We start from the raw sequence: 19910 nt of genomic DNA on the forward strand, positions 1-19910 counted from the left end.
GTTGCCAATTGCATTAGCCTTTTCGGCAGGTGTTATCAATCGTTCTGAATTGTCAGGTTGTAGAAGAGGAGGAATAGGATTAGACTTGGTCTTGAGAATTTTAGCGAGCCTCCAAAATGGCTTGGAGTTATTCGGAAGTTTACTTATATCTTTTGCGAATTTTTTGTTACGGAGATCAATCATTCTGGTCTGGATAACCTTGGTTAACTGATTATACTGTCGTTTCCTCTCTCGAATACCAGTACGTTGGTACTGCCTTCGATAGAGGTTCCGAAGCCTAATCAAATATTTAGTAATGGAATCAATTTGAACAGAGTCACTCACCTGAATCGTTTCTGGGATGTGGTTTTGGCGAGCCTGAATAACTGCAGTTTGAATAGTGCTGACTGTTGCTTCGATATCTTCGGGAGATTCAAGAGCCTGATTGAGATCAATGTTGTTGTCAATAAGCTGCTGGAATTCCACCCAATTCGCACGATGATAGTCCCGTCTACATTGTGGCCTCCTGACTACGACATTCACTCCCAATTCAACCATCACTGGGAAGTGATCCGAACTCAACTCGTTAAGGGCAATAGGATCACCGATGTGTTGGTAATGAAGAAATCAATGATGGAATGTACTCCAGAACGAGAAATTCGAGTGGGGGTTGCTGGACTAAGAATCCTGTAGTGCCCACACTGTAGATCATCGTTTAGAGTCACTCCATTTTGATTCCTCCTTTGGTTTCCCCAGGACTGATGTCGAGCAATAATGTCCCCGCCGATAACTTATTTCGACTGCCTTCGTGTTAACTTGATGATATGGTTTTTAAGAAGCAACGCCGAGCCATCTCTGATTGACGTCTGCTTGGGATAGTAGACCGCAATCACGATAATAGGCCCAATCGATGTTGTGATTTCCGCTCCTATAGCTTCGATGATGTTGAGTTTCAGGCACGGCAAAAGTCGATATCTGATGTTATTTCTGATGGCTAGGGCAACACCTCCTCCACCAGAACTAGTACGATCCATTCTCAATAGACGATAATTCGGAACCCGAAGGTTAACATTCGGTTTAAGATGCGTCTCAGTAATGATAGCTACGTGGATGCTGTTTGTCACTAAGAAGTCAGTGAATTCAATGACCTTACTCTTGAGAGAGCAGGCATTCCAATTAATTAGCCTGAGAGATGACCGATCCATGGTTATAATAAAAGTGTAGCACTTGTTCCTGTTGGTTGCGACAACTTCTAGTCTGTCGATCTAGTTCAAGAAACAGGGTTGCAAGTTCCTGCATGCTATAAAGCTCCTCAGTAGAAGAGGAATGAGGTGAAGGTTTTGGTGTAGGTGGTAAACCAATAGCTGCAACCTACTGTAGCTCGGTTGCTCCTTTTTTGGCTTTTCGCTAGAAGAGGCCGTTTGAGGACGACCTGTTGGAAGTGGAAGAGGAGGAAGAACAGGAATCGTGCGAGAAACCATTGGAGGGAACTCCTTGTCAGTAAGTTCTGGAACCTTCTTCCTATTCTGTGTTTTATCAGTAGCTTGCTTCCGGATACGTTTAAAATCCGCACGTTTTGTGCAGCTACGGCTGGTGGCTTGGTGACTTTCGCCACAGTTAACGCACTTGCGAGGTTCTTCCTCTGGAAGGCTGCAAATGCTTGTTAAGTGGTCAGCAGCACACTTGCCACAACGAGTTTTCATGTGACAGTTTCTTGTTCCGTGTCCAAAACCAAGGCAATTTGAACATTGCGTTACATCCCGATGTTGAGGTTCGTATCGGTCCCATTGTACCGAGATGTTGAAGATCTCACTGATTTCTCTTAGGCGAGTTATGTTGGCTGATCCTTTCTTGAAGTGGATCAGGTACAAAACATTGGAATACCCATTGTCTGGTGTCTTATGCCGAGTCATCCGATATACAGCCAACGGCTGAATATTGTATAATTGTTCCAGATCTTTTTTAATATCCTCCAACTCAATAGCAGGAAGACCTCGCAACACCACCTTAAATAGTTTTTCAGACGGCGTATCGTGAGTGTAAAACTCATGATTTTTTGATTTCAGGTATGATCCAATTATTTTATATTGCTCCAGGTTGGGACTAGTGATTTTAATCCCGATGCTGCATATTTTAAAAACTGGCTGCAATTTCAGCGCCAGCAGTTCAGACCTCAAAGTTCCTATATCTCTCGATGTTGTAAAATAAGGTGGTACTTTCACCTTTTTCTCAACGTTTACTTTCCTGGTAGTTGGTTCCTCCTCGGTATGGCCATCCAATAAAGCATAGCGGTTCCTTTCTAATATTGGCTCCTTGCCGGTGTCCGATCGATGTCGTTTATTGGTGCCATGTGGTATGCCTGGGTCGGTTGACCGGGTTTTCCCCATTATTGTAGTCCTCAAGGGCAAACAGGTAGTTGATGAATCGCAGGTAGACAATCTGAAAAGAGAAATTAATAGCTTTTTTAAAAATCAGGTAATGAATGGAGCTCCAAACACGTCCGTCTCTGTCGACGGTCGGAGTGGAATGAATGAATGCATCTCACCACCAGAATATCGCTTAAGTATGCTTTTTGTGCGTGATTGAATCGAGAGAAGGCGTGGTTTACGATGGCAATTTGGAAGGCAAACTAGAGGGGAATGAACTCTCTGAGCTCGGAACTTTCGGCGACTGAGCAATAATCGATTGCGGGCGCATACAATATTGGATACGGAAATATCCTACTGATGGGGAAGAATAATCTTCAGAAGCTATCCTGTTAATTGCGATTGCTTGAAAAATCACAAAACCAAATGTATTTGGTCACAGTGTTACATGGATAGAAAACATTAAAATTAACTCTTTCATATGAATGTAATTTTAAATTCCCAGAGGAACTGGCAGATTATTTTCAGTAACGATTAGATATTTCCACATTTTCCTCGATACTGGAAGCCCACCAGTGGTTAATGCTAACTCGATAACCATCTGTTAATAGCACTTGATTGAAACATATTTGGTCACAGTGTTACATGGATAGAAAACATTCAGATAAACTCTTTCACATGAATGTATTTTTAAATTCCCAGAGGAACTGGCAGATTATTTTCCAGATCTTTCTCGATGTTGAATGGCATCCAAACGGAAAGAATTCCGCGCGTGTATGTGTGTGTGTGTAGCGGCTGCTTCGAGTTCTTCCCGGGGAACCGTTTGTGGCATCACTCTCCTCCTGATAGATTCCCTTCTGGCCTAGGGTGCACAAACAGGCTCTTGGTGACACCGTTCATCCGCGCTTTCATAATAAATGAAGAGCTTCACCACAACAGCGACAACATGCTCCAATCGCTGTTCAATTTGAACTGAGTGGATTTCTGAGCGGCGCTCGCTTATATACCGATTGGTGATTTCAATAGCCTGTTTTGAAAGCAATTTTAAGACTATTGAAACAAGTTTTTGGATCAAAAAGTAACAAGTATAGAACGCGTAGACATTTTATCTTTCGAATGAAGTGTTTATCATACCATTTCGTTCAGTTGTTTAGGAGCTATTAACTCTCAAAATCTCGGTCTCCGGCGTAACGCTTTCGTTTTCGAAACTTTGATTTTACACCCCGGTATAGAAATGAAAGACGTAGTCCTACGTCAAAAAACTATCGTCGAAAGAAGAATGTTTGGGCGTCTTATGGGTGAAGAAATTCATAGGCGCAGCGTGAAATGAATATACAAACTTATTTGACTTTGTCAAAACGATCCTCATTCTGTCGCATGGCAATGCTACATTGGAGCGAGGTTCCTCCGTGAACAAAGTATGTTTGGTTGTAAACCAAAATGACCAGAGTTTGTGGTACACGAACTACAATGTAGTTCGCAATGAATTCATCTTGTTTTGCAAACTTGTAGAGAGTTTGCATGTACAGCGTGCGTGCGGTAATTTTCCACTGAAATCCGAGCTGTAGGCCCTGTGTAGTATGATTACAACAAACTTGGCAGCAATGGATAGCCAATGTTTCTACGTATCCGTAAACAAATTACAGCTGCCAACGAGAGAAATATGGCAAAACAAGAGTACTATTGTAATTTTTTTTCGCGCCGAAGTGAGTGTAAACGATGTTATTCAACACGTAAACGTGTCGAAAAGAACAGTGATGAACAGAACAGAACATAAAGATGACCTGGAAATGTATAAAACAACATATACTCCAGGTGTAACCGAGATGTACACTAACTACGGTTCGAGAATCGTAGGTCGTAGGTCGTAGCGGAACGCGATTACGATGCGTTTTATCTGTCAACGCATGGCGGGCCGCAATATCAGAAAACAAAGAAAGTCTCATTCGATAGCACGAGGTAGTGAACTGAGTACGCAAAAATATTAAAATTATACATTGGATAAAATATTAGTGTACATTTATCACGATTTTGCAAGTGAGTCATTGGGCTTGATTCTCGAATACACTACGAATACACTTCACTGTGGAAACGGTATGAAACGCATTCGCGATGACAACGGTACGGTGTCGACATCTGGATGCGAGATTAGTTTCTCACTAAATTTATCATTATAATATCAAATTATCTTCAGATTAAATTTTTGTATGAGATTATTATATCACATGACGAAAACAAAGTTTTTCACTCACATTGAGTACCAGTTTGATACGAAGAAGTTAATTTTCAGTAATGATTTTTTATTTGAAAAGTGCTCATTCTGCCTGAAATTCATCATTATCTTCGACACTTCACTAACTCGTAAAACGTAGTTCAATGGCGTGCCGTTTATTTCGTTTCCACCGTGAAGTGTATTCGAGAATCAGGCCCATTATATTGCAAGCTAAATTACCGAATTTAAATTGAAACATATCTATATAATGAATTACAGAATATTTATATCTACCCCTGAAATTTATATTGATTTTGTGGATATAACCTGAAAGGGAGGATAGTATTAATGTAAGTGGAAATAAAATAAGTACAATCCTTGAACTACAAGAAATATTATAGCTTTTAGCACTTATATCACCAAGAACGCACGGTGTTTGATTGCTCAAAAGAATATTTACTCCCGTTCCAACACCAGGAGTTCAGCTCCTCCAAACTTATGTAACTGAGCCTGTAAAAATAAACAATTTGAATAAAAAAAAACATATACTTCAGAGCTATTGCTAAAAAACCAAGAAATGGTTTGCGGAAAATGTTCCAGAATTCTGGGAGAAGAAAGTTTTACCGCCTAGCGGTCCTGATATCAATCTTTTGGATTATTTTGTGTGGGGTTAAAGTGAATGTACAAAATTTCGCAAAAAATCACATATTAGTTTGCACCCGTGTTGTTTTTGTGCTTAAAATACACTTTTCATTGATTCGAACCTAACTGACTTAATAATCTCTGTTTCCAAGCTTACGATCTTGCCACGCAATGTGAATCACGCCGTGCATCGATGCGTCGCCACACAATCATCGGCTGTAACCAAAACTATAAGCTGGACCACCTGGGCAGTCATTCGGTGCCACCCTCGCGGCCAACATCTCGACAATCTGATCACAGCCAGAGCCAAACTCAGGCTCCCCAGCATCAGCAACAGCAGCAGCAGCACCAACAATCTACACAGCCTGCGACAAACGGTAGCAGCAATCGTGTGGCAGGGGAACTTGTTAGCAGTAGTAACATTTCTTCCCTGGACACTTGGACCAAAAATTCGCTAGACGAGCACCAATGGAGGGATACCTTCAACCTGAACGATCGACTTTCGCTGACGCTAGAGGAAATCGTCCACATCCGCTCGGTCATGACCAAAGCCGAACTGGAGGGTCTTCCCGTCGACGTGCATATAAAGGAGGACGTCGAAAAGCGCAAAGTTTGCTTCCTCTGTCTACGCACACGGTTCACCATATTCGCTAGAGGAATCCTATGCAAACTTTGCCAGCGAACGGTTTGCAATAAGTGTAATCAGAAGGTATTTTGATGGATACTTTTTGGGAGTGCGGCTTTGACTTATGTTTTCTTGCAGATGCGAATACCTACAGAACATTTTCGAAATGTTCCCGTAGTATTGCTTTCGCCTTCGCTGATGAACAGCCCATGCACTTCCAATACACCATCGCCAAGTCATCATGCTCACGGTGGTGGTTCAAACCTGCACAGCATGGTGGATGAATCGTTTCCTCGGTCGCTGATGGAACGGCTACTGCGGCCCGAGTTAGACCGGAAGGTGAGTATCGATCGAGCTTTGATGCCAACTCTAATGTAACGAATATATCTTTTTTTAAGACTCGCAACACCGTCGGTAGTGCTCCATCATCGCCAAAGAATCAGCGTTCGGCGTCCAGCACACCTGGCACTAGCTTACAAGGTGAGCCTCTTTCGCTCCCATTATCTCAAATGGCTGTGGCCACAAACGGTGCCAAAGAATATACGACGGCAAACTCCAATCACCTTGGCACTAATATCAACAGCCAGAAGAGCTCTGTTATGTCGCGTTCCATGGAAGGCCCACACAGTTTGCCTCCCCAAAGTCCTGCTCGGCCACACTCCAACAACAGTACCCTGGATCGAAGGTATTGGCTTGCCAAAGTTTTACGAAAAAAAATAAACCGTCTCAATGATAATCAATCAATAGTACTTCCAGAAATAGATTCGCCAAAGCATTCACCCTGTCCGCGGCTGCGGCGGCTCAAAACAACAGTGTCGACCCCCAGAAGGAACGACTAACCGGAGAGCTGATGGCCGTGTGCAACGATTGTCGCAGCCTGGTGCTGGAGATTATCCGTTCATCGCGCCAAACGCGATCCTCTGCTCAGAATCAGGCCCTTCGCAATCTGACGCTAGACCTCTCACCTGTTTACAAACGCTAGGTTTACACACTCGTAGGCAACCTAGGAACGTGTTAGCCCATATGGAAAGTGTCTACTGTATGCATAAATGTGTTTTCTCCTTCTCGCACATCCAGCTACTTCCTGAACGATGCCCATTTTTCGTTGTCTAGCCCGTTTCATATACTCCTTTTCTGGTTTCCTTTACACGTTTTGTGAAAAATCAAATTTGAAGAAAGAAACCGAACAACTATTAGCAACAATTGAATTGTATGTAATTTATTTATTGTTTAATTTATTGAGAGTTTTCTTTCTTTTCTCGCGGGGGTTCTAACCTCATTTTAGTTTCGAGTGCAAACTTTTGTTCTTTGCTAGGAAGTGTCGAGCAGGGCGTTCGAATGTTCTGTCCAATGACTAGAGCTTCATAAAAAGAAGCAAATCGCAACTAGCCATGAGATCGCTAAGATTCGGATATCTTGTATACCTATTCTTGAACCAGCTGAAGCCCCCAATCGAAGTGAACAATGATTTTGCCTTTTAAATTTTTTGAAACACGTTCCCACTTCTTTGAATTTGATTTTTCGCAAACATTTGCGTTTCGCTATGGTACCTATGGCTGTTATCATGGCCCTAGATCTCGACAAACGCCGCCGCTGGATCGACTTGTTCGCTATTTTTTAATAATTAGCAAGCACAAACACTGTACCCAAAATTATTGTAAAAATAACAAAAAACCAAAAACGCTTCAGCTAAAGTTTAGCACAGCAAAGTTTAGTGGAGCTTTGTTATGTAATCGAACCTCTAATCGAGTTGAATATTGAAATGAAGCTATACAAATTGTAGAGAAAAAAAAACTGTATTAATCATATGAATAGCCGTGACTTGTAAAAGAAGAAAAAACAACACTCAGAAATGCAACTTGAAATAGTTAAAAATAACAGTGCAACCAACGTTTAGATTTGCCAAAGGTGAAATTTGTTCATTTCCGAGATATGATAGACTTCAACTCATGCTGGAATCACCGAATTAGTTCGAACGCAATTTGTCTGGTTCCATTATGTGGCGCGAATGCTTTACAGTTTTAAATGTTTCTGACTTTTTTTTTGTTGGCATTTTGGGGTTCCTTGAGTATTTTTGATATTGATTGTCATTAATCCAGTACTCAAGTAAGTTAAGCTATTTTCAATTTCATCAAATCATTCAATTCCGCGCGGAAGTTTTTTTTTACGTAAGGCTACGTCTTTCATTTCTATACGGGGGTGTAAGTTCAATGTTTCGACAACGAGAGCGTTACACGGAAGAAATTAAATTTTGAGCGCTCATACCTCTTTGCCGGCTGAACGAAATGGTATGAAAACCACTTCATTCGAAAGATAAAATGTCTACGCGATATATGCCTGTTATTTATTGATCCAAAAAATTGTTTCAATAGCCTGCAAATTGTCTTGAAAACAGGCTTTTGAAATCACAAAAATCTGTATATAAGCGGATGCCAGTTCGGAAATCCAACCAGTTATAGTTGTATAGCGGTTGGAGGATGTTGTCGTTGCTATAAGATTGATGTGGCGAAGCTAACTTTATTCATCAAGACAGTGCTGATGAACCGTGTCACCACCAAGAGCATGTTAGTGCAAACGAGAAGAAGCTGAAAATGCTACCGCTGCTCACATTCGTCAGCTGCTGACAATCTGCCGCTGCTACCGGGGAGAAGGAAACAGTAACAACTGTAAAAAAAAACCAAACTTGTTGCTGTGAAGAAAGGGACCAGGAAGAAGAAAGTTCAACTAAATCCTCAAAAATCGCTGCCCAGAAGCCGAAAACCAAAGCCAAAGAAGTCAGCAGCTATCGAGAGAAGCCACACATCATCACGCACAACAAGAGAAATTTTGTTTTGTTTTCAGTAAATCAAATCCAGTTCTTTTCAGAACTCCAAATTGCTTTGAAGCCAAAGAGTTTATGAAATACTGCGATCAAATACATTCTTTTTGTAATTTCTCCATTCAAGTGCGATCAACGTAAGATTACGTCTTTCGGAAATTCAATAGGGGTAGAATGAATCTTGAGAAGAACTATTTATTCCCGTTCGGCGCTCGCACAAACAATTTTCACTCAACAGACGAACGGAAAGTGAGTGTTGTGACGAAGGGCAGAGCGAACGTAACACTCATGTACACTGATTGGTAGCGACAGATGTTTTGCCTATTGGAAATGGTATAGAAATTATATTACAGGCAAACGTGGGGTTAAAGTTTGTGAATCAATGACAAGCAATGTATCATGTATAGAACAAACATGAGAAGACGGACAACAAATTTTGCATCAGTTTTGCGTGATTGCTTTTGAATATTTTTCCTTCGCTACTTACAAGTTTTTCGACGACGTTGTGCACAACGCGAACGTCAATCTTGCTTTGTCATGCCGTGTATTGCATCACTCACATAATAAACACGACTGAAATAGAATTTCATGCAGGTACCCATATTTATAGATTCTTGTGATTCCAATAAATTGTATTTGTTCTCTTGAATTATAGAGACTTTAAATTTGTTCAATTCATTCGCCTCTATCGATAGTTTGTTTTCAAAGCATATAACTCGTAGAAATTCTGTCTTTTAAATGATGTGATTATCGTGTCACTTCGTATTAAGGTTCTAAACCTTGTGGCTCCAACGTAACGTTCTCGCTTTTGCAACCCCCCAAAAAAACTTTTAATATACATTACAAGAAGAACGTTCAGCAAATTTTCAAAATATCCATTTTTTCATTAATTGAGAATTTATTCAGATGCAACTTCAAACAAATGATTACTAAGCCAACGGTAATCCTACGTTCATCTTGCGGTTATATCACAGATATAACACATTATCTAGTTTTTCAATCGAAAATAATTGAATCGTTTGTTTGAGGAGCCCCATAAACGCCACTTTTATCAAAATAGACTTTTTAGCAGTTTCCGAGTCCTTGAGGATACCTACATCGACTATCAAAATTGCAGAAAAAGTTAGTTCTATGAATTGGGTTTCAATTTCAATTTCACATACATATTCATTCATTGTTTACCGATTCCGTAAGAAGCATGCGCAACTCAACTTAATCGGAATGTTTTCTGATGCAGAACATAACTCATAAACAGCCCCATTCTTACGTGGTAGGAGCATTGTGAACATTGAAAGTACATAAAACTGAATTGAATCACTTCAAAACCGCTACATTTACTGATTTCTGTTTTTTTTTTGAGAAACTCCCTAAGTCCATCAACTTCAAAGCGTTATATTTTGAGCTTAAACTGTTATATTGATGAACAAGTAGTTTCAAATCATATGTTTTAGGTGTAGTAATCGAGCCTGATACCAATAAATAGGAGGACCAGGTCAAAATTTGGAGAAAAACAGTTTTTTGTCGTTTTCTCGCAAGTGCGTCAAATGGACTTATGGGGTTTCTCAAACAAACGATTCAACTGTGAATAGAATATTCCACAGAACTGAAACTTTTTGCAATCTTCAAAATGCCCGAAATGCAGTTCACAAGTAAAAATCCTATTGAATTAAACTACAATTATTTTGACAGAAATTGAACTAATCATTGTTAACCCTCGGCAGATTGTAAATTATCCAAAAAAAGAAATATACAGGTTGAACTACATACATCAATTCATAGCGAATCTGATAGTTAATCAGTTTTGAATGTTATTTCATGATTAGCTGTTTACAAAACCAAATACCATTAGTCTAGCACAAAACCATACGAGGAGTGAGAAAATACCGGATGGTTTCAGCAACCGCAGAAAGACTCATCACACAGCACACAGAGAAAGAAATCCATATAGAGCATTGTTCTTGTTGCCAGAGAAAACACACAAACATTATTTCCTATAATTAACCTCCATATAGTGATGAATTTATTGAAGAATATGAAACAAAAATCTCAAGACACTTCACACCCATACTTACTAATCAAGGAATTTAGTATACTGACAGTTTAGTACTATTTTTTTACTCCTCTCTTTTTATTGATTATAACACGATTTCTTCTCGTGGAATTGGTCACTATGACTCAATTGTTTAAACCTCTTGTGTGGAACGAATTCGGAAAGCTTAGGATGATACTCATAGAATAATTATTTCCTACTACCTGTACTATATTTGATGGATCGTACAACCAGCTATGATCTACGGTTGATATTTTCTTCCTCAATTGGTTCTTTTTTCATATGTTTCTACTGTAAATAGCTTGAATTTTTTTTATTTAAACATCAGTTAATCCTTAAACAGTAACAAGAACAACAACCAATACGATGGTCGCTTTTTTAATCCTAAGCAATAGTTTTATCATTTAATTTGTAAGTTTTAGTTGCAAAGTTATTTTATCAACATTTGAACGTAATACACAACAATGACTACATCAGAGCGTGATTCTGGATAGTTACAGTTTTAACTAGAATGATAGAATGATATATATCAGAGCTGTTGAAATGTGGAAATATACTACAAATACCATTCAGATTGTGGTTCGGAGAATCAGGCAAAACATATCCCAAGTTCCTTACTATCTCAAAAAATCACTCATATATATTTACCAGGGGTACTGTTTGTCGCACATAGATCCTGAACACAAAACTCACTCCACCGAGACGCACGCCACCTAGCTCTATGAAAGTTCCCAGGCTCATTCAACCCAGTCGAGCAAATATGATTACGAAGCTCTGGGTCTAACAGAAACCTGACTTCGAGCGGACATTCGGAACTTAAACTATCGTTGGATTACCAACTCTTCCGTTGTGACCATAATCATTACACCACCGAGCTACTCAGAGAGGGTGGTGTGCTTATCGCGGTCAACTCCAGGTTATGGTAAACACCATCTTGGACAAACAACTGTTCGTGTTACTCTGCTGACCCCTATTTATCACCTTTATTTATTTGCGCCCTCTCTCCAGTTCTGATGTAATTCAGGCTGATCACTGCTAGCACTCCCCTCGAAGCTCGAAGTAATCAAAATCGTGTCGAGACTTGCGTCGAATATCGCTTCTCTGCAATACTAGCAAGGTTCTTGAAACCTCAACCCACAACACCACAACACAACGTTGTACAGCCCGCAATATCAGAGGTTCAACATGAGTTCGTCTAGTTCGTCGACATTGGGAAACACAAGGTGATCTCATTCTTCCATAGAAACACCATCATTGACCATCAATGTGCTATCGGATCCGCTCCGCTAGAGCATGTTATCTTAATTTGCGATCTTGGAGTCACGATTGACTCTAAGTTAAGATTCAACGAACATACGAGGTATGACTATTAAATAACGAGACTGCGCGCCTGAAGGGGACCCTAGAGGGGTGGGGGGGAAAAACGAATAGTGCGTTCGGTTGCTTGAAGTGTCTGCTATAAACGTACGAAAACACTTTTTGTCACTATAGTAGTTTGCGAGCAGCAGTGGTTTAAATGGAACGTGATTTGTAGTGCGCGTCGGAAATCATGTGTGACGAAAAACACGAATCTGCCCATAACGCGCTGTCGGTGAAGCAATTTTTAACCGATAAGGGCATTCCAGTGCTCGAACATGCCCCGTACTCGCCAGATCTAGCCCCATGCGATTTTTTTTCTATTTCCCAAGATCAAATCCGTGTTGAAAGGTACCCAATTTCAGTCCGTAGAAGAGGCGAAGCAAAAAGCGGTGCGGCTTTTGAACGCCATCACAAAAGAAGAGTTTCAGCACTGCTGCGAACAATGGGAAAAAACGTATGGTAAGATGTGTGAGGAGCCAAGGGGAATATATTGAAGGGGAACATTTCGTAACCAGTCTCGTTATTTAATAGCCATACCTCGTATTGCACTTGTCACTGCCAAAGCCACCACTATTTTAAAATTCATTCGATGTTTACTAACTTTTGGTATAAGTTTTTACTCATCTGTGTTTTTGCTTTCAACCAGTATAGATTTTCCCATAGACTGTAGAGAGCCTCGTTTGGCGATTGGCAGTATGAAATGGCTGAGAAACTCTATTGCTTTTCTGGCTTTCTAGCAAATGAGAAATATTAGTCTAATTAATTATTTCTCTCAGTGTGGCAATTAATCGTATCGAATAACAAACTGCTGAAAAGCATTCGATTAGCTGATGAACGAATAATTTCAAAAATCGGGGATCACTAGTTACTAACGAAGCCTGTGAGCAGTGTTTGGATTGCGATCAAAATCGAATGATACACAATGTGTCATGCAAGTAACCTCTCACGAACATATAACCAAATATGAGAAGATCATTCAGATACTTGTATGAATGACAGTAATCACTTGTGTAACATCACATGATTAAACCAAGAGAGGAACGAAGACTGTTGTTTGCATATTCGAGCTGTATCAAACATCGCAAACCATTTTCAAAGCCTGCATACAAGTTTGAACTGCATAAATGATACAAGAAAAATTACGTCATCATTCGGTAACCATTTGCGGAGAGCAACGAATGGGAAAAGAGAGCGGTGTTGCTATTAAAACTATGCGGTCTATATGAATATACATATTTCGAGGGATAGCGGCTTTAAAAATGGAAAATATGTTTGGCTTCCTTTAGCCCCTATCGAGCTAAATAATCATAGAGTTTGCACTCTCTGAGACATAAAAATCAGGATCTGCTACATTAGCTGAATATGAATCTTTCGCTTTGCGTAGTCTGTACGATCCTGCTGTTTCAGGATGCATGGACAGGTCGATATGCATATGTTAGAGGCAAAGAAGAAAATAATCTTTCTGCACCGAAAGCATATATGATGGTTTTACTTGCGTGTCGGTGTAACATGAAGTGCGAACCGATGCAGAGTTGTCTCGTTCTATTTTGTGTCGTGATTTGTAGCACGTAAAAACAGAAGGATGCCGCTGGGGAAAATGATTTCTGTATGATCATATTTGAACGAACGAAAGCGATTTTTTCAGTGAATGGATCATTTGGCAAACACTGCCTGTGAGAGAACCAGGGCACCCTCCACAATACGTTCATCATTCTAGTCGAAAAATTGAGGGTAACTCACATGTCTCTTTAGCTACTGCCAAAAACTCAGGTAGCTTTAAATATACTCAGTAGAAGTAAATCATCTCAATCACTGAACCATGTATACTGGAGTCGCTTTCCAAATACCAAATTGGCTCCATTTGCTTGATAAGTTCTCGAGTTATGTAGAAGTTTGTGTTCCATTTGTATGGCAGCCCCCTTGCCTTTAGAGAGGGGGAAGGATTGTCAAACCATATAGGATAAGGATAAACAATTATTGGCCCATGAATTCTCCATATACCAAATTTGTTTCCGTTTGTTTGATTAGTTCATGAGTTATGCCGATTTTTTTTTTCATTTGTATGGCAGTCCTTCACTCAGAGAGGAGGAAAGGGGTATGCAACCACCATAGAAACATTTATTGTACCCTAACACAACCTTCACATGCCAAATTTGGTTCCATTTGCTTGATTAGTTTTCGAGTTATGCAGAAATTTGTGTTTCATTTGAACGGTAGCTTCCCCTTAGAAAGAGAGGAGGAGTGTAGAACCACCATAGAAACGTTTATCGATCCCTGAAACCTTATATGCAAAGTTTGATTCCATCTGCTTGATTGGTTCTGGAATTATTCAGTTTTCCACCTTTTCACAGAGGGAGAGGAGTATCAAACCAACATAAAAATAGTTATTGCCCCCTAAAACCTCCAAATACCAAATTTGGCTCTATTTGTTTGATTGGTTCTTGAGTTATGCAGAAATTTATGCTTCATTTGTATGATAGCCCTCCTCTTAGAGAGGGGGAGGAGTGTCAAACCACCATAAAAACATTAATTGCCTCCTAAAACCTTCACATGCCAAAATTTGGTTCCATTTGATTGATTATTTTTCGAGTTATGCAGAAATTTATGTTTCATTTGTATGGTAGCCCCCCCCCCTCTTAGAGAGGGGGAGGAGTGTCTATTCACCATAGAAAAGTTTCGTGCCCCCTTCAAACCAAGCCAAATTTGGCTCCATTTGATTGATTTGTTTTCGAGTTATGCAGAAATTTATGCTTCATTTGTATGGCATCCTCCCCTTAGAGAAAAGAGGAATATCTAACCGCCATAGAAACATTTATTACACCCTAAAACCTTCGCATGCCAAATTTGGCTCCATTTGATTGATTAGTTTTCGAGTTATGTAGAAATGTATGCTTCATTTTTATGGTAGCTCCCCCTTAGAGAGGGGGAGGGGTCTCGAACTATCAGAAAACCCCATAAGAACCGGCCCCAATACCGATTTTCATGTCGATCGGTTCAGTAACTTTCGCGTCCATTAGAATCAGACAGCCAGACAGATAGACAGAAATCCATTTTTGTATATATACACATTATTAGTATTAATTTTTCTCGTCAATAAATCTGCTTCAAGCAAAAAATTTCTTATATGACACTTCTCCTCAAATTCAACAATTTAAAATAGTCAGAGTTTGAAATTTAAATACAATATTACTTTTCGTCAGTAACAAGGAAAGAACGACGATGTCATTTCGTCATCAAATTTATTTACCATGCCTATTCATAGCATTGTTGCGACGTGACTGCAAATTCGTTGGAAGGTTTAATTGGTTTTTGATGTAGGACTTCGATTTCTATATAGGGATGTCACTGTACAAAATTGGAAATGAGGCATATAACGAAAGTTTAAGGGATTTCAGACGCATATTACAAAATATCTTTATTGCGATATATGTTATAACACATACATAATACATACATACATTTTTGTTCAGAACACAAAGGTTGGAAATGGTAAAACAGGTAAGTTATTTAACGTATATTCTAGGTGTAATGACAAGTAAGAATGCAAGCATTGTTGCATACAAATCGGGCGTTAGTTTGCATAGCATCCGCGATGAAAAATGTATAGTGTTGAAGTATAGTGGCGACATTCGAATTTGAGATCAAACTGTTCTCTATCACATTAGAAGGCCCGGATGCAATTTTGACTTAGGACTACGTTTTTCATTTCTGTACCGGGGTGTAAGTTCAAAGATTCGAAAACGAGAGAGTCATACTTGGAGTGCAAGGTTTTGAACGTTAATACCTCCTTGTCGGCTAAACGGAGTGGCATGATAATCACTTCATTCTTAAAACAAATTGATCTTTCTAGGAAAACAAATTGATTGCAAATAAACTCTACCAAAACATTGAAAATAAATGAAATAGCAGAAAAGGCTGAATTATGACAATTGTATGAAATGCTAGGTTGATGAGGATTACCAAACCAAAGTGTTGTTGAAATTTCTTCAACTATTGTAGTGCAGAAAGACGTTTCAAATTTTTTAACCTTTTTATTCCAGTTCGTTTTACAAATATGTAGATAGATATGGTTGTAGGTTGTATGGTTAAAAAAATCCTATTTAAGTAGATACAACAAGTAAGTATTAAATAGCTAAATTGAGCGACAACTTACGTTTATTATGGAGGCGATCTGGCGTAGTGATAACATCCATGCCTCTCACGCTAAAGGTCACGAGTTCAATTCTCACTCCCGACATTCTTCCAAAAATGGAAGTAAAAGTGACGAACCAGCCAAATTGAGCTGAAAATCACTATAATACAGATAAAAAAAATACGTTTAGTATTCTTCTAAGAACTTCTATTTTAGGAATTATCTCTAGGCTAATTGCAATTCTTCTAATTGCTTTCCCATGACGGCGGAAAACGCCCTTCCACGAAGTGGAAGACAGCGTACAGAGCTGGGATTCGGAAAGGAAATAAAGCACACGCGAGAATACAAACTAATAACTATTTATTATAACGAGAGCGATTACAAAATGCGTCTGCACGCGGTAGCGGTTGGATTTGAAAGAGAACAATACATGTTACTTCTGCTACTCTACACACAAGGTTCATACATAGTGTGTGTACACCAAGGTTTGCATAAAATGGTAGACGTTGCTTACTTCCACACTCCTCCTCAACGAATATTCCATTTCACGCCTAATGCAATCCTAGCATATCATGAAACTGCTCATGTTTTAGGGGACCCAAGGGTTTTGTCATAATATCAGCGATCATATATTCTGTAGGGCAATATTCTAATACAATAACCTTTCTATCACAAAGTTCCCTAACAAACTTTTCTCTAGTATCAATATGTTTTGATCTTCGTCCTGATCTGTCACTTTTCACGAAAGCTATACACCCCTGGTTGTCCTCTTTCATCATAGTCGGCTCAGACAGTGTTTCGCCAAAATCCCGAAGCAATTTCCTCAACCAGATGGTCTCTTGGCATGCCTCGGAGAGTGAAACGTACTCAGCTTCCATACTAGACAATGTCACATTCGTCTGGCGCCGGCTACACCAAGAAATCGGAGCACTGTTATAAAAGAACACGTAACCGGAAGTTGACCGCCGGCTATCTGGATCACCAGCCCAATCTGCATCGCTGTATCCGACCAATGGTTCATTATTTGGTCTACCAAGACACAAGTAATCTTCTTTTGTCGCCTTCAGATAACGCAATAAGCGCTTTGCTGCGGTCCAATCTGTTTCATTCGGAGCAGAAAACTTTCGTCCGAGAATCGCTGTGCTGGCTGCTATATCAGGTCTCGCTATCACTGATAGGTACAATAATCCGCCAACTAAACTTCTGTATATTGTTGTATCCTGCATCAATTTACTGTTGTTATCTGCTTTCAGGAAACCTATTTCCATGGGTGACCGTACTATTTTTGCTTCTTCCATGTTAAATTTCGCTAACAGTTTCTCGATGTATTGCTTCAAACGAATTTTGAAAATTCCATTTTCTCGCAGCACTTCCATGCCCAAAAAATGACAAACTTCGCCTAAATCTGTGATTTCGAATTATTTCTGCAAACTTTTACAAATCTGGGTCGTTTCAGCTTCATCTGTTGAAGCGAGGACAATATCGTCGACGTATACTAACAGGAACGTTTTCGCTTTTCCTGTAATCTTCATGTACAAGCATTGATCTGCAGAAGAAACCTTGAATTGCATCTTCATCAATACATCATGCAGTCGCTTGTTCCCACATCTCGCCGATTGTTTCAAGCCATAAATACTTTTTCTAAGCAAACACACAAGCTCCTCCTGTCCAGGAACTACAAAACATGGAGGCTGACGCATATAAATTTCTTCTTCAAGCGTTCCATTTAAATATGCTGTTTTCACGTCCAGGTGTCTGACTACAAGTTTATGTTTACCGGCTACTGCAAGAAAAGTTCTAAGAGTAGACTGACGTGTCACTGGAGCAAATACCTCGTCATAATCGACTCCAAACTGCTGTGAACCTTGAGCAACGATACGAGCTTTAAATTTCACGACTTTGTTTTCTTCGTTGCGTTTCACTTTAAATACCCATTTGGATCCTACAGCATGTCGTCCTTGTGGCAATGGCACTAACTCCCAGGTACCATTTCGCTTATGAGCATCAAATTCTTCTTGCATCGCTCTCCGCCAATCCGCACTCGTCATGGCCTCTTTATGATTCTTCGGCTCTTCTGCCGTACAAGCCGCCATACCAACGGCGTAATCAAGAACGTAGTCTTCTAGATGGCGTGGAGCTCGACCTCGACCATGCCTATCTGATCGACGAATGTCACCGTTATCTTCATCTTCAAGGACGTTTCATAAAATTCTTCATCTGAATACTCATCAGGTTCTTCCTTGAAGGGAATCAGCTCAATATGTTCCATTTCTTCAATCTCATCTTCATTATTTCCAGGAATTTCGACTGGAATCTCAACAGACGATGTACCGTTTCCAAGCTCAATAAAACGTGCATCCCTGCTAATGGTTATGCGATCATTTGTCACATCTACAAAACGATAAGCTTTGTGTTCCATAGAATAACCCACAAATCTCATTTTTCTCGCTTTAGATTCCATCTTTCCTCTTTTGGCATCAGGTACATGCACAAAAGCTTCGCTACCAAATACTTTTAAATGTCCAAGATCCGGCTTTCGATCCCACCAAAATTCATACGGAGTTTTCGGGAGAGTTCTTGTAGGCAACCGGTTCTGTAAATATGTAGCGGTTAAAACTGCTTCACCCCAATATCTCTTGTCAAGACCAGAATCAAACAACATGCAAGTAGCCATTTCTATGATGGATCTGTTTTGCCGATCCGCTACTCCATTCGATTGCGGGGAATATTGAGTCGTAAACTGCGGTTTAATACCTTCTCGTCGATAAAATTCACGGAGTTCAATATTATCAAATTCTCCGCCACCATCGAAGCGAACAACCTTCGGTTTTCGTCCAAACAAATTCGACGTCCATCGTACATAATCTCTAATTTTCTGACTAGCTTCAGATTTGTGTTTCAAAAGATACGTTACTGTGAATCTACTGTAATCATCAGTAATATGCATTACAAATCTGTTACCGCTTGGTGTCACTGTCCTCATAGGACCACACAAATCAGTGTGTACAATATCTAAAACCTGCTTTGATTTTCTCGTAACAACTGGAGGGAACGGAGCTCGTGCTGCTTTTCCTTCCATACAGCATTCGCAAACTAACTTGAGACCAGTCAATCACTTTCATACCTGTACCAAGTTGCTCTTTGTTGATGCGCTCTGCAGCCGTCCAATCACGGTGGCTTAGACGCCGATGTAACTGGTGCTGGCAGTTTTCCTTGTGCTGCCCCACCGTTGCCGCTACTGATGACTCTGTCAAACATAAGTAGTACAAACCTCCGCTGCGAACGCCTGTCGCCACAACAGCTCCCGTTGAATTGATGATGCTGCATCCTCCATTGTCGAAACACACTTTTAAATTCTTTTCAGTAATCTTTTCGACTGAAATCAGGCTGGTAGCCAATCCGGGCACAAATTTCACACCACTCATATCGATTCGAACTGCTTCATTATTTCCGTCGATACCCGACAAACTACCACTACCGTCACCGAGAATCTGGGTCTTATTACCATCCGCTAGGGTAATCCACCCACCTGCGTACTCATTCAGTGAGGTGAAAAACGATTTGTCACCAGTCATGTGCGCGCTAGCACCACTGTCAATTATCCACGACCGATACTTTTCACTGTTTACGGTAAACGCGAGTCCGTTATCATCATGCACAGTTTTCGCACTGTCACTCTTCCTCTCCGTTTTTCTTCGCCGCAAGTAATTTTCTACAGTTACGGCGG

The 19910-nt window shown here is 40.1% G+C and overlaps 1 protein-coding gene across 2 annotated transcripts in view; it reads left to right on the forward strand.

Annotated features, from left to right (window-relative positions):
• LOC129779968 (protein spire) overlaps positions 1-11264 on the forward strand; it is a 434695-nt gene extending 423431 nt beyond the window's left edge. For both annotated transcript variants that reach the window (XM_055787780.1, XM_055787781.1), the window contains 4 exons: positions 5352-5908; positions 5963-6163; positions 6223-6509; positions 6572-11264. In XM_055787780.1, coding sequence (XP_055643755.1) covers positions 5352-5908; positions 5963-6163; positions 6223-6509; positions 6572-6806 — 1280 coding nt within the window. In that variant the 3' untranslated portion in view covers positions 6807-11264. The remainder of the gene's footprint in view (positions 1-5351; positions 5909-5962; positions 6164-6222; positions 6510-6571) is intronic.
• Positions 11265-19910: the final 8646 nt, after the last annotated feature.

This window comes from Toxorhynchites rutilus, chromosome 3 (genome assembly GCF_029784135.1).
Source record: "Toxorhynchites rutilus septentrionalis strain SRP chromosome 3, ASM2978413v1, whole genome shotgun sequence".
In the NCBI taxonomy this organism is placed as follows: Eukaryota; Metazoa; Arthropoda; class Insecta; order Diptera; family Culicidae; genus Toxorhynchites; species Toxorhynchites rutilus.